Below are 14,818 nucleotides of genomic sequence, written 5' to 3' on the forward strand. Positions count from 1 at the left end.
TGTGTTTTCATTCTCATTTAATTCAATGAATTTCTTTATTCCATCCTTAATTTCTTCTATAACCCAGTAGTTTTTGAGCAAGGTGTTATTTAGTTTCCATGTGTTTGATTTTTTTTCCTTGCTTTTTCTCTTATTGATTTCTAGTCCTATGTCTTTATGGTCAGAAAGATGCTTTGTAATATTTCAATGCTTTGGATTTTCTTAAGGCTTGCTTTATGGTCTAATATGTGGTCTCTTCTGGAGAATGTTCCATGTGTTGGAAAAGAAAGTATACTTGGCTGCTGTTGGGTGGAGTGTTCGGTATATGTCCATGAGATCAAGTTGGCTGATTGTAGCATTTAGATCTTCCATGTCTTTACTGAGCTTCTTTCTAGATGTTCTGTCCTTCACCAAAAGTGGTGTGTTGAAATCTCCTACTATTATTGTGGAACTATCTATCTCTCTTTTCAATGCTGTTAGAGTTTATGTGTTTGAGAGCCCTGTCTTTGGGTGCATAAATATTTATTATAGTTATGTCCTCCTTGTGTATTGATCCTTTAATATTTATATAGTGTCCTTCCTTATCCTTTTGGTGGATTTTAAAGTCTATTTTGTCAGAGATTAATATTGCCACTCCTGCTCTTTTTTGGTGTTGTTAGCTTGATATATTTTTTTCCATCCTTTGAGTTTTAGTTTGTTTGTGTCTTTAAGTCTAAGGTGTGTCTCTTGTAGGCAGCATATAGACAGTTCGTATTTTTTTTCCCATTCTGCCACTCTCTTTATTGGTGCATTTAGTCCATTTACATTCAGTATAATTATTGATAGGTATGAGTTTAGTGCTGTCATTTTGATGTCTTTTTTGTGTGTGTTGTTGACAGTTTGTTCCACTTAATTTTCTGTGCTGAGTCATTTTTCTTTATGTATTTTATTTTCATTGTTGTTGATTTTGTATTTGCTGAGTCTTTTTATTTTTCTTGTTTTTTATTTTGATGTATGGGATTGTTAGTTTCCTTTGTGGTTACCTTAATATTTACCCCTGTTTTTCTAAGTTGAAACCAGTCTTTTATTTCTTTATATTGCCTTGACTTCCTCTCCATATGAAAAATCTATGTCTACATTTTTTAGTCCCTCTTTTTCATTTTAATGTTGTCATCTTTTACATATTGACATCTGTTTCCCTATTTTCAGTGTTTTAGCTTTGATTTATTTTTGTGACTTCCCTATCTGGTTGCTCTGTCCTGTGTTGTAGTCTTGGGTTATTATCTGATGTCATTGATTTTCTAACCAGAAAACTCCCTTTAGTATTTCTTGTAATTTTGGTTTGGTTTTTGCAAATTCCCTAAATTTCTGCTTATCTGAAAATGCCCTAATTTCGCCATCATGTTTGAGAGACAGTTTTTCTGGATATATAATTCTTGGCTAGCAATTTTTTTCCTTCAAGCTTTCTGTATGTCATCCCGTTGCCTTCTTGCCTGCATGGTTTCTGCTGAGTAGTCTGAGTTTAGTCTTATTGACTCTCCTTTGTAGATGACTTTTCGTTTATCCCTAACTGCTCTTAAAATTCTTTATCTTTGGTTTTGGCAGGTTTGATTATGTCTTGGTGACTTTCTTTTGGGATCTACCTTATGTGGGGTTTGATGAGCATCTTGGATAGATACCTTCTCATCTTTCATGATATCAGGGAAGTTTTGTACCTACAAATCTTCAACAATTTTCTCTGTATTTTCTGTTATCCCTACCCCATCCCCTGTCCTGGAACTCCAATAACTCGTAGGTTATTCCTTTTGATAGAGTCCCATGTAATGATGAGAATTTCTTCATTTTTAAAAATTCTTTTATCTGAGTTTTCCTCAAATAAGTTGGTGTCAAGTGCTTTATCTTCAATCTTACTAATTCTGACTTCTACTGCCTCAATTCTGCTACTATGACTTTCTATTGAGTTGTCTAATTCTGAAATTTTATTGTTAATGTTCTGAATTTCTGATTGCTGTCTCTCTGTGGATTCTTGCAGCCTATTCAATTTGTCATTACGCTCTTGAATAACCTTCTTAAGCTCCTCTATTGCTGTGTGTTCCTTAGCTTGGTCTGTGTTTTGCCTGAACTCCTTCCTGATCTCTTGAAGAGTTTTGTATATTAATCTTTTGTATTCTGCCTCTGGTAATTCCAAGAAATTCTCTTCCTCCAGAAAATTTCTTGATTCTTTAGGAGCTTGCTGAAGCCATCATGGTCTGACTCTTTATGTGATTTAATATTGACTGTTGTCTCTGAGCCATCAATAAGTTATTATATTTATTTGTTTTATGTTTGCTTACAACAGTAGAGTAGAGAGGTAAATGGGAGAGAGGTTTTTCCCAAAGAGGGTGTTTTTTGATCTGCGTGGTAGCCAACGCCTCTTTTTTATAAGTACAGGCAGTCCCAGGCAGTCCCGAATTAGGAACGAGTTCCGTTCCTAACTCTGTCTTTAAGTTGAATTTGTACACAAGTCAGAACAGTTAGTTTGTATCTAACATAAGTCCAGTCTGTTTTAGTATAAGTGTACCTTTCTATGCATAAAAGATAAACACTTTCAGATATGCTAAAACATCTTGAACATACTAATAATGTTTTGATGCATGTGGCAAATAGCACCCCTTTGTTATTACGAACCAGTGTATGTACCTTGAATTTTTAATACAACAGGCTTTACGGGATTGGTTCTAACTACAGGTTGTACATTTGCAATCCGGGGACTGCCTGTAGTTTTTATGTCTCCTTGGCTGTCATGAAATTAATTTAATAAATAATGGTCTTAGCCCTATTTCCCTAGAAAACAAAGGCTGAGTCAAGGATTGAGTGTGGATGCTATTCTTTGAAAAGTGCTATCTGAGGGCTCTGAGAGTGAAGGAAAAAAGAAAAAAGTAGAGGAGGTTAGAAAGGAATGCAAGATGATACACTAACCACTGCTTCATGAGGCCCAAGAGACACAGCCAGACACTTAGCAGGTGTCTTTTTCAGCCACATGGGCTATGTCTCAGGATATATGGTGTATGGAGAAACCAGGCCTCAGAGACGTGTATAGAAAGCAGGGAGATTATTCAGCTGCTAGGCTCCTTTCTATTGTTTTGTCCTGTTCAGCCCCACAGGGATTTAAATCTCCCACAATTCTGGGTTTCACCATCTGACCCCTTTACCAGCTTCTCAGGAAGCCAGTTCCTATGCCCTGCCATGTAGCTTTTTAACCCAAGGTTGGAATTGATGACAGAAGCGAGAAAGTCACGTATGCATCCCAGTAGTCTGGCTGCCTGGCAAGCAACCAAGGAGAGAGGTGGGGAAAGGCAGCATTTCTAGGGAAACAATTGGCTGGTTCTGTATGGCAGAAACTTAGGCCAAGCAGAGCCAACTGTGGTGGTGCCTAAGGTTGAGTAAGCAGCTGAGGGTGGAGGAGACAGCGGCATTGAGGGAATCTTAGGAGATACATAGGATGTGCCCAATACAGTGATATAACCTACATACACTCAGGAGTTTTTAAAAATATTAACATCCCCTAACTGTAAGGTCATGAATCAGAATGGACTCAATGGCGATGGGTTTGGTTTTTTTTTTTTAACTGTAAGGTAAGAAATTTTAAAAAAGTAATCATAATAACATGCATTTTAATATAGAGATACTGGGATACAAATATACTGGGAAGACAAAGTGAACTAGTCAGATGTTTGACTTTTACCTAGATTCACCACGAATGAGACAGATATAAACATCAAATACAGGTGTTTTGTATTGGTGACTCAAAGGTACAGAGCTTCTACTGGTGATCTATTTTTACGAAATGTGAACAACTCTTTGTAACACCCTAAGCCAAACAAAAACCCAATCTTTCTTCCATATATATGGTAGTTGCATTTCTAGAAAATTTACAATATACAGAATCGGTCAAAAAATGTAAAATGTTTTCAAATGTAAAACAGAGTCATGTAGGTTTTTCATCTACATGAATGACAGGGACCACTGAAAAATTGTGTGGGAAATGGTTTCATTTGATGTGGGGACTGCCATCATATTGCAGGAATTCTACCAGTTCTGGCTCTTGTCCATTAAACACCAGTAGTGCGCCCGAATGACACTAAAAACCAAAACCAAACCCATTGCTGTCGGGTCGATTCTGACTCATAGCCACCCTGTAGGACAGAGTAGAACTGACCCGTAGCGTTTCCAAGGAGTGGCTGGTGGATTCGAACTGCCGACCTTTTGGTTAGCAACCGTAGCTCTTAACCCAAAAACACTACAACAGTTAAATAACACTACCACAAATTTCCAAAATGTCCCAAGGGGAGGCAATACTACTCTTCTTAAGAGCCACTTTTTTTTTTAAAACAAATGGGATCATTTTATATATATATAATGAACTTGCACTTGGAGATCTTGTCCATATTAGCACATATAGGTAAATCATTATTTTTAACAGCTGCAGAATATTCTAATGTATGAGCGTGCTAGAATCTGTTTAGCTATTGGTGGCCGTATTGATCTTTTCAGCTTCTTGTTACAAACAATGCTGCAATGATGATCCTTATACTTGTCTTTATGAACTTGCAAATTATATCTCTAGAAGAAATTCCCACAAGTCAAAGGGTACATGTATTTTTAAATGTTCATGGATATTTCTAAACTGCCCTCCAAATTATTGCCAAATATACTCCTACTTAATGAGTATATAAATGTCTGTTTTCCAATTACTTCCCATCACTGATTATTATAAAAAACCCATTGCCGTTGAGTCGATTCCAACTCATAATGACCAGTATTATAGAAGGTTTTAATCTTTGTCAATTCGCTTTTTAAAGATGAAAACAAAGAATTTTAAATGTACTATTTAAAGCCATTTCCAGATCATTGTACATTACCCAGTAGCTTCCAGCCTTGATTGTCTTTTAATACAGGGCATTAATTTATAGAATTTTAAAGAGAATAAGGACCAACTCCTTGTGTTTAAAAAATTAAATTATGTATACCTGATTGCTTGCCAAACTATTAACAGTAGTTACTTTAAAATAAGATGTAGGGAGAGAGTTGTGAAGGAAAGGAACAATTAAAGGATGGTAATTTTACCTTATACACTTTAATTAAGTTTTTACATGTATGTATTTTATAATTTCTAAATAAGAATATTTAGAATATTATTTAGAAGAAAAGTGTCAAAATAAAATGGCTCCTCCTCCAATTCTAAGGATATAGTCAGACTAACCTGAGGGTTCTCATAAGAATATAATGAGGCTAAACGGCTTTCTCACACTCAGAAGCCCCATCCTACTTCCTCTAGCCCTTTATTTAAAATGCTAAGATTGAACTTTGTAAGTGGGGTGACCATACTGGCCAGGGCAGTTCTGAGAGTAAGAGAACACTAATAATTATTATCCTCGGTCAGCATGAATAGACCCAAGCTGTCTCGGGCAACCAGGACAATGGTCTGAAAGGATCTCAAGCCAATTTTATCAAAAGTGATATTCAAGGAAACTAGTCTAGAAAGAGATAATGATCTGGAATAGGAAACTTGAGAAGGGGAAAGGGTATCAGAGAAGATTTTTAAATATCTGGAGATTATCATATGAAAGAGGTATTAGACATCCAGTGTCTTCTAAGGTCGAGTTACAGTGATGACTGGAAGTTGGGCATGCACAAGTTTTGGCTCTGAGTATGTAGGAACTTTCAAACAACTCTAGCCATCCAACAATGGCCTGTGCTGCCTGGGAAGATAAGGAACCAGGATCCAGGCTCATACGTGGAAATTTTCAATTTTAGGTGGGGTGAACACTTGCCAAGGATATTCAGGAATAGATGCCTGAGTTTAGTGGAATATTATACAATGTTTCCCAAAATGTAGTCCTAGATCATAGGGCATGTGGGATTACTTTAGGTAGTACAAACATTATTTTAAATTTTAATGGTACATATTCATTTTTATATGTATATATACTATTTTGCTATATTACCAACAAATCATATACTCTAAAATGCTAAGATAGTATTGCTAAAATTATTAATAAATAATCATACAGATAGGTTGTGGATATGGCAAAAATCACAAGGACACAAATGACTGAATTTTGGACAAGGTGCTTGATGATATCCAAGGTCTCTTTAAACCTGAAATTCTAAATCTAATCTCAATATTGCTGAAGTTCTAAACCAAATCTTGATATTACTAAAGTTTCTAATAGTAAAAAGACTTCTAAACCCTAGCCCATGTTATATGTATTACAAGCAACTTATATACAAACAAAGTTCTAGTACAACAGAGAATTTGAGTATTTGGAGCTTGGTGTTCAGGTCAAGAATCCCATGAAAACTTAGTTAAAAATGAAAGCGTTTAGCCCTAGGTGAAGACTCATCCTGATGCTATATCCAATTTAATAAATTTGGAACAACAATACTAATATTTTTGTTAGAGTCTGTCAGAATTTGCTTCAATGGGATAAACCTTGTATATTTTAAATGAATTCAGAAAAAAAATAAGTGCACTACTGCAAGAAACCAAAAGAGACCTGCATAAACGGAAAGACATACTATGTTCATGGACAGGAAAACTCAACATTGTGAAAATGTCAATTCTACCCAAAGCGATCTACAGATATAATACAATTCTGATCAAAATACCAATAGCATTCTTTAACGAGATGGAAAAACTAATCACCAACTTTATATGGAAAGGAAAGGGGCCCCAGATTAGCAAAGTATTACTGAAGAAAAAGAACAAAGTAGGAGGCCTCACACTACCTGATCTTAGAATCTACTATACAGCCATGGTAGTCAAAACAGCCTGGTACAGGTACAAAAACAGGCACATAGACCAGTGGAACAGAATGGAAAACCAAGACATAAATTCATTCACTTACGGTCGCTAATCTTTGACAAAGGACCAAAGTCCATTAAATGGGGAAAAGACAGTCTTTTTAACAAATGGTGCTGGCATAACTGGATGTCCGTATGTAAAAAAAAGAAACAGGACCCATACCTCACACCACACACAAAAACTAACTCAATATGGATCTAAATATAAAACCTAAACCAATAAAGATCATGGAAGAAAAAATAAGGACAGCACTAGGGGCCCTAATACATGGCATAAAAGAATACAAACCATAACTAATAATGCACAAACACCAGAAGATAAACTAGATAAATGGGAGCACCTAAAAATTAAACAATTACGCTCATCAAAAGACTTTACCAAAAGAGTGAAAACAGAACCTACAGACTGGGAAAAAAATCTTGTGTACAGCGCATCCAACAAGAGTCTAATCTCTAAAATCTACAAAATGCTTCAAGGCCTCAACAACAAAAAAGACAAATAATCCAATAAAAAAAATGGGCAAAGGGTACGAACAAACACTTCACCAAAGAAGACATTCAGGCAGCTAACAGATACATGAGGAAATGCTCACAATCATTAGCCATTAGAGAAATGAAAATCAAAACTACAGTGAGATACCATCTCACCCTGACATAACTGGCACTAAACAAAAAAAAAACAGAAAATAACAAATGTTGGAGAGGTTTCGGGGAGACTGCAACTCTTATGAATTGCTGGTGGGAATGTAAAATGGTATAACCACTATGGAAAACAATATGGTATCTCCTTAAAAAGCTAGAAATAGAAATACTACGCAATCCAGCAATCCCACTCCTAGGAATATATCCTAGAGAAATAAGAGCCATCACGCAAATATACACATGCACACCCATGTTCATTGCAGCACTATTCACAATAGCAAAAAGATGGAAACAACCTAACAGCCTATCAGCAAATGAATGGATAAACAAAGTATGGTACACACACACAATGGAATACTATGTAACAATAAAGAACAATGATGAATCCACAAAACATCTCACAATATGGATGAATCTGGAGGACATTATGCTGAGTGATAAGTCAATCACAAAAGGACAAATATTGCATAAGACCACTATTATAAAAACTCAAGAAAAGGTTTACACAGAAAAAAACAACCTTTGATAGTTACAAGGGAGGGGAGGGTGAGGAAGGGAAATCGCTTACTAGATAGTAAACAAGTGTTAACTTTGGTGAAGGAAATGACAACACACAATATAGGAGAAGTCAACACAACTTGACCAAGGCAAAGTCATAGAAGCTTCCTAGACACATCCAAACACCTTGAGTTATTGGGGCGGAGGGCTGGGGACCATTGTCTGGGGGGACATCTAGGTCAATTGGCAGAACATAGTTCATAAAGAAAATGTTCTACATCCTACTTTTGGTGAGTAGCATCTGGGGTCTTAAAAGCTTGCAATTGGCCATCTACGATACATCTGTTGGTCCCAGGCCTATAAAACAAATAATGTCACAGGTGAGGAATGGGCTTCTTAGTGCAATCAAGTATATGAGACCAAATGGGCAACATCTGCCCAAAAGCAAAAAACGAGAAGGCAGGAAGGGACAGGAAAACTGGATGAATGGACATGGGAATCCTGGGGTGGAATGGGGGATAGCACTGACACATTGTGGGGATTGCAACCAATGTCACAAAGCAATTTGTGTATAAATTTTTGAATGAGAAACTAATTTGCGCTGTAAACTTTCACCTAAAGCACAATAAAATTAAAACAACAACAAAAAAGAGCTACTGAGAAAAAAAAAAAGACTGAGAAGCACCCAGTAAGGAAAAGGAAGATAATAGTGGGAAAAACAATACGTGCACACAAAAAGATTGCTAGTTGCATCCTCTTTACCCTTGCACCTTCTAAGGCCAGTCTTGTAGTCCCTGGGTGGTGCAAATGGTTAACATGCTTGGCTGCTAACCAAAAGGTTGGAGATTCTTGTTCTCCAAGAGGCACTCAGAAGAAAGGTCTGGCAATCTATGTCCAAAAAATCAGGCATTGAAAACCCAATGGAGCACATTTCTACCCTGACACATGTGGGGTTGCCATGAGTCAGCAGTGACTCAAGGGCATTTTTTTTTTTAAGGCTAGTCCTAATCAGAAAGAGAGCAGCAGGATGTTGCCAGGAGCCCTCATGGTGCAGCAGTTAAGACCTATGGCTGCTAACCAAAAGGTTGGCAGTTTGAATCTACCAGCCGCTCTTTGGAAGCCCTATGGTGCAGTTCTACTCTGTCTTACAGGGTTGCTATGTGTCGGAATCAACTCGACAGCAACAGGTTGGGTTTTTTTTTTCACAGCCCTCTAACTATCATGAAGCCACCAACTAATCTATCATATTATAGTTTTGTAATGTAACATAAACTCCATTAGAACTCAGAGGTGAATATTTATTTAATTCATATATAAATTTTATGTGATATTCATAGGCACATTTTTGAAAAATCAGGGTACACTAAAAAATTATGCCCTCATCCCAGCCCACTCCAGTCTCCTCAGGATGGAATATGTAATATTTGTAACAAGGGCCAGAAAGGCCCTGCCTGTTATTTTAGGAGAATCTTTCTGACCATTAAGACCATTCTTTCTGACTTTCAACCCAGGAGGGTCAACAACATTTTGGACAAAGGGACATGCTTGTGGCCTTTTAATTCCATAAATTGACAGGATTAATTAAATGTCTCTCCTCAGATACTTTTCAGCAGGTTTATTTATGGTTTTGTTTCTCTCACTTAGTTCAAGTCAGAAAAGTTGATACCTATAATCCTCTTGGTCTTCTTTATATCCAGACTTCATCACACCCGAGGGCCCATCTAATCACATCTACTGACAAATGGAAAGCTTCCCACAAAAGACAGATTAAAACATCATTCATTTGTATTGGTTTTCATTTAAAGATAAACGTGAATTTAATAAGTTATCAGTTCAAACAGGAAATGGATTGGGCACAGAGCGAATTGGACAAAAACAAATTCCCCCAATGACCCACCCTGATTCATTGAATGCACCCATGTGTGGTCTAAACTTAGGAGTTTGTGTCATTCACACTAACATGCATAAAGGCAAGATTAAAACCTACAGTGTAAAGTGATCATAACTTGACTTCAAAATGAGAAGATAATGAGTATTTGAAATTGATTCATCATAGCCACTCTGTTATGAGACACTTCTACGTGGAAGAAAAAAAAACGATGCGTATACACAATTCTCTTAGTAAAATTTTCTATTTCTTGCTAATAACACATTTTAGTTTACTTCAGAAAATTCATTCATTTTATTCAAATACATTTTTCTGTATTGTCAGGGTCCAGTAGTTTATATGTTTGTAATACATTATTGATAACTATTATGCATTTAAATATTTTAAATTAAATTTATAAATGCAGAGAATGTAGTTTCTGTTGACCCCCACCCAGACATTTATCAGTCCAAAACTGGTTAAGTGATGAAGAAATAATATTTGTAATTGTGATCATTTTGTCTATAAATATATAATAGGATCTTTGCAACTTAATTATGAGTAATTAACTCATACTGCATGTAGTACTGAGCACCTTAGATTACATATATTTGAATTAAACTATTGGCATTAATATATGTATTTTAATATGTTATTTACAATACACACAAGTATAATAATCTTGTATAACAACATTCCAGTGATTTTGAAAATATATAATGAAAGAGTGCAATCTAATTTACAAATGCATCAAAGCTCTCCTACAATATTCAGGCTGGGACTTCATTCTTCAGCATTTTAAAATAGGAGACAAAAAAAAAAATCAATGTCCTGAAGCTGCGTTTTCCAAAGTTGTTGTTTTTTGTAATAAAATACTAGCTTCTCAAGATGCTCCATTTGAAAGTAGTTGTGTAAGTAAGTGTGAGGAATGGCATACCAGATGCCCCCTTGAAGAATCACAATGTAGATTAAAGTCTCTGAGGGGGTCTGCAATCATGAAATCTGTTTAACATGTTTTATTGGAGCATTGAACAAACATTTTTGATTACCAAACACCTTATTCTCCCCCCTCCAAAAAAAAAAAATAAACACCACTCAACCAGTCCCCCTTGGAACTAGTGTTACATGATACATACTTTGGAGAAACGCTCATCTAAAATAAAACTCTGCAACTCAATAAACACATACATCTGAGTGACCAAAATCACGATCCTTTCAAACCACTTTTTAAAGCTCTTTGCATAGGTTTTTGCTAAAATATGATTCTGAAAAAACACACAGGTCTAACCCAGAACATCTGTCTATGTCAATGACAGGGGAAAGAAGTGATACAAATGTTTACAGAAATTCCAGAGCTAATTTTCAAGCTTTGAGAAAAGTGATTCCAAAACTAAATAATAGGTGTTATTTTGACTGAATTCGTTGTGAAAGACAAAAGCAAAAACATTAAATCAATAATGCTCTATGTGCTGTCTGAAAATACTCTTGTAGAAAAATATCAGGTCATTATATTATTTCCCTGGAATTCTGAAAGAACTTCGGATGCTATCAATAGATTTGTTTATAGTACTGGGTATATATGGAAAAACCCAGAATCACCCAGAATTAAATGAGGCTGCATTATTACCTGTTTGAAAATGCATGCACTATAAGCACAGGCAAAAACAAGGGTCAATAAATTGTTCAGTACTTCCACTGAAAACCACGAGACGGGGATAATTAGTTAACCCCAACCATGTGAGTTGTTTTATGTATTTATACATAGATATCAGATGATAATCTTTTAAAAAAATACCCATAATTTGCTTTCTATAAATAAAGCTATCAGTCTTGGCCATAAGACAGCGGACCTTGGTGTGAGTGTAATCCCACAATTAATCATCTTCCATGCACACAACTCTTGAGCAGAGCTTTGCAATTTAAGCAGTCTACTTTGGCTCAGATTCTACCAGTTTACCACTCAGATTAGTATCTGATGCTTTATTTAATTCCTGCTCAGCATATGCTAATAAGAACACTTCCCAATCATTCTATATCTTTGAAAGATAATTCATTAAAAAAAAAAAGAAGAAGAAGAAAAAGAAAAGCTGCTTCATACTTAAATAAAAGGTGGGTTGCCATTTGAAGTGCTCTTCTCTCCCTACCAGGGAAATGCTGAGTTAGAATAGGAAAGAAATCACAGTAAAACAAGGGATCATTGTTACCTGGGGGGAGAGAGACGTGAAACGTCCATTTCTCATCTATTCAGCCCTTGCTTACCTGGGTGAACCAGTTGCCTAGAAACTGGTATGATTAAGATCTGTGCATGCTGTTCTAATGGTCATGTCCTTGGTTGTCATTTAAAAGCTATGCTATTTCCAATCACTCTCATCCCTTTAACCATTTATTATTCTAAAAAGACAGTTTTATTCTGATGTTCCTTTTGGCAGTTCCTTAGGGTACCCTCTGTAGTTGCTGGAAAGGACAAAGGCATCTGAGACAGTTACACACAACTCCTGAGACTTAAAGCTGACTGTGACATGCTTCATCGGGTGCACTGCTCACTACAAACGGCGCACTTGGTGGTGGCATCCTAGCCTCGTTTTGGCAAAGTCAAGTCGCCCTCTGTTCAAGCCACCAAGCCCAGTCTTGTAATCTTAGCTGACAGGAAGGAATGAATGATGAAAACAATCGGCTTGGGGCAGGAATGAAGGTCCAATTGCTGAAATTACAAAAGAAGAGAGCACGAGAGATTTTAAATTAATAATTGATACATAACAGTGATGTACACATCCTACAAAACTGTGCACTTTCTGCTTTTAAATGTTGACTGGAGCGATTATGTTTTCAAATCCTTGTCCATCAGTGAGATAAAGGAATACCTTTTTAAACTTATTCCTTACATCTCATGCATCTCTTTACCTAAACAGTTTCTGTGAAATCTGTATATGCCAGTAACACCAATATTGATCCTGTCCTTCTTTACAGTCTAAAGCATTTCCGTTTGGTACCACAATAGCGATATTACGGTGGATTTGTTACAGCATGAAGCAGTACTAAGTTTCACAGCTGAAGAGTGAGACTGAGTCCTGGTTCTGACACTTCAGCTGTATGATCCTGGACAAGTCACTTAACATTTTTCTCAGTCCTACCAAACTCACAGGGTAATTAACGTGAAGGAGATACTGTATATGAAAATGCCATGTAAGCTATAAAACCCAGAACCGACATTTAACAGCTTGTCCTCACTGCCTTCTACTCTTGAATTGTAGGCATGTATGTCACATCTCCGTTAAGGCAGCTTCTAAAGTCTTAGCCTGCTGTGTGTTCTTACAAGCCCCACAATAACACATGGTCAGAGCATGAGATGCTTTCAGAAGTCGAATTTTATCATCTGACCTAATTCAGGAAAGCTGGTGGAGTTATTCCCTATTCTCTTCTGCTGTCCCCAATTCTATTCTGATGATGACACTGTTGGGGAATACAACCTGAATCTATAATACCAAAAATCAAACCAAACCTGTTACCGTTGAGTCAATTCTGACTCTCAAAAACTGTAACCATAACCCATTGCTGTTGAGTAGATTCTGACCCATAGTGACCCTAAAGGACAAGAGTAGAACCGCCCTATCGGGTTTCCAAGGAGCGCCTGGTTGATTTGAACTGCCGACATTTTGGTTAGCAGCTGAACTCTTAACGTGACTCTTAGCAACCCTATAGGACAGAGTAGAACTGCCCCGTAGGGTTTCCAAGGAGCAGCTGGAGGATTCAAACTGTCAACCTTTTGGTTAGCAGCCTAACTCTTTACCACTTCGCCACCAGGGCTCCGAGTCTATAATAGTATCTGCCAAAACAGCCCTGGTGGCACAAATGGTTAAGTGCTCAGCCGCTGACCAAAATGTTGGAAGTTGGAACCCACTCAACGGCTCCGAGGGAGAAAGACTTGGCAATCTGCTTCCATAAAGATTACAGCCAAGAGAACCCTATAGTGCAGTTCTACTCTGTCACATGAGGTCAGTATGAGTTGGAATTGACTCAACAACAACCAAAGTTAAGGTTGTCCTTATTACAAACCAGGTACTGTGCTAAATATTTTCTATACACTATCTTATTTAATTCTCACAAAATCCATATAAAGTGCCTATGTCATTATTTCTGTTTTTATAAGGGGAAACTAAGATTTGGAGAACTTACAAAACTTTCTAAGATTATAGATCTTATAGTAGATAGAAAACATGGACTCAAACACAGGTCTATATCTGATGCCGAAGCCAGGCACTTAACTACAATGTTGTATTTCACTAACACAGAACTTAACTTTTAGAAGTAACGTTAAAGGTTACCTACCTTACAGTGCTTAGGGGACACTGAGCTTCTGTTAAGGGTGACTATTTAATTTGGGAACAGATAAGGGTGATAGCTGAACAATATGATGAAACGTCAAATAATTTGTTACATATCTATTTACCACAATAATAATAATAATTAAAAAGATTACCTACTTCAGTCCCTTTATTTTACAGATGGGGAGACTCAGATCCAAAGAAATGAAAGGACTTGCTCAGGACAACTGGCAAACTCAGATATCTCCTGACTCAATTTATTACTATTCCCAGGACTCATCTCTGCTGTCTTCCCATTAGCTAAATATTGGGGGCGCTGTGTCTGAAACTGAGCTTCGCAACCTAATGTACTGGTAGCGAAAAAAATCAGTCCCTCCTAAATCTTCCAAGTCAGGTCATAATTACAGGCAGAAAGGCGGAAATTTAGACATAAATGATTTTCCTCACAGGCAAAAATAGCCTTGAATTTGTTAGCCAAGGGTAAAATAGGACACTGATTCTTGTTCTTTTCCACTTTGTTAGGGATTGACTCATTGGCAACAGGTTTATTTTTTTTAAGTCATCATCTTTAGGAGAAAAAGTTCAACTTCTACACTGTTGGTGAGAATGTAAAATGGTACAACCACTTTGGAAATCGATTTGGCGCTTCCTTAAAAAGCTAGAAATAGAAGTACCATACAATCCA

The 14,818-nt window shown here is 36.7% G+C and overlaps 1 protein-coding gene across 1 annotated transcript in view; it reads right to left on the reverse strand.

Moving 5' to 3' along the window:
* Window positions 1-10,249: 10,249 nt before the first annotated feature.
* SNTB1 (syntrophin beta 1) overlaps window positions 10,250-14,818 on the reverse strand; it is a gene marked incomplete at its 5' end in the record, with an annotated part of 270,822 nt that continues 266,253 nt past the window's right edge. Inside the window, one exon of the mRNA XM_004373027.2 lies at window positions 10,250-12,512. Within this exon, the coding sequence (XP_004373084.1) occupies window positions 12,420-12,512 (93 nt within the window). The remainder of the gene's footprint in view (window positions 12,513-14,818) is intronic.

The sequence above is a fragment of the Trichechus manatus genome, unplaced genomic scaffold (assembly GCF_000243295.1).
Source record: "Trichechus manatus latirostris isolate Lorelei unplaced genomic scaffold, TriManLat1.0 scaffold00022, whole genome shotgun sequence".
Lineage (NCBI taxonomy): Eukaryota > Metazoa > Chordata > Mammalia > Sirenia > Trichechidae > Trichechus > Trichechus manatus.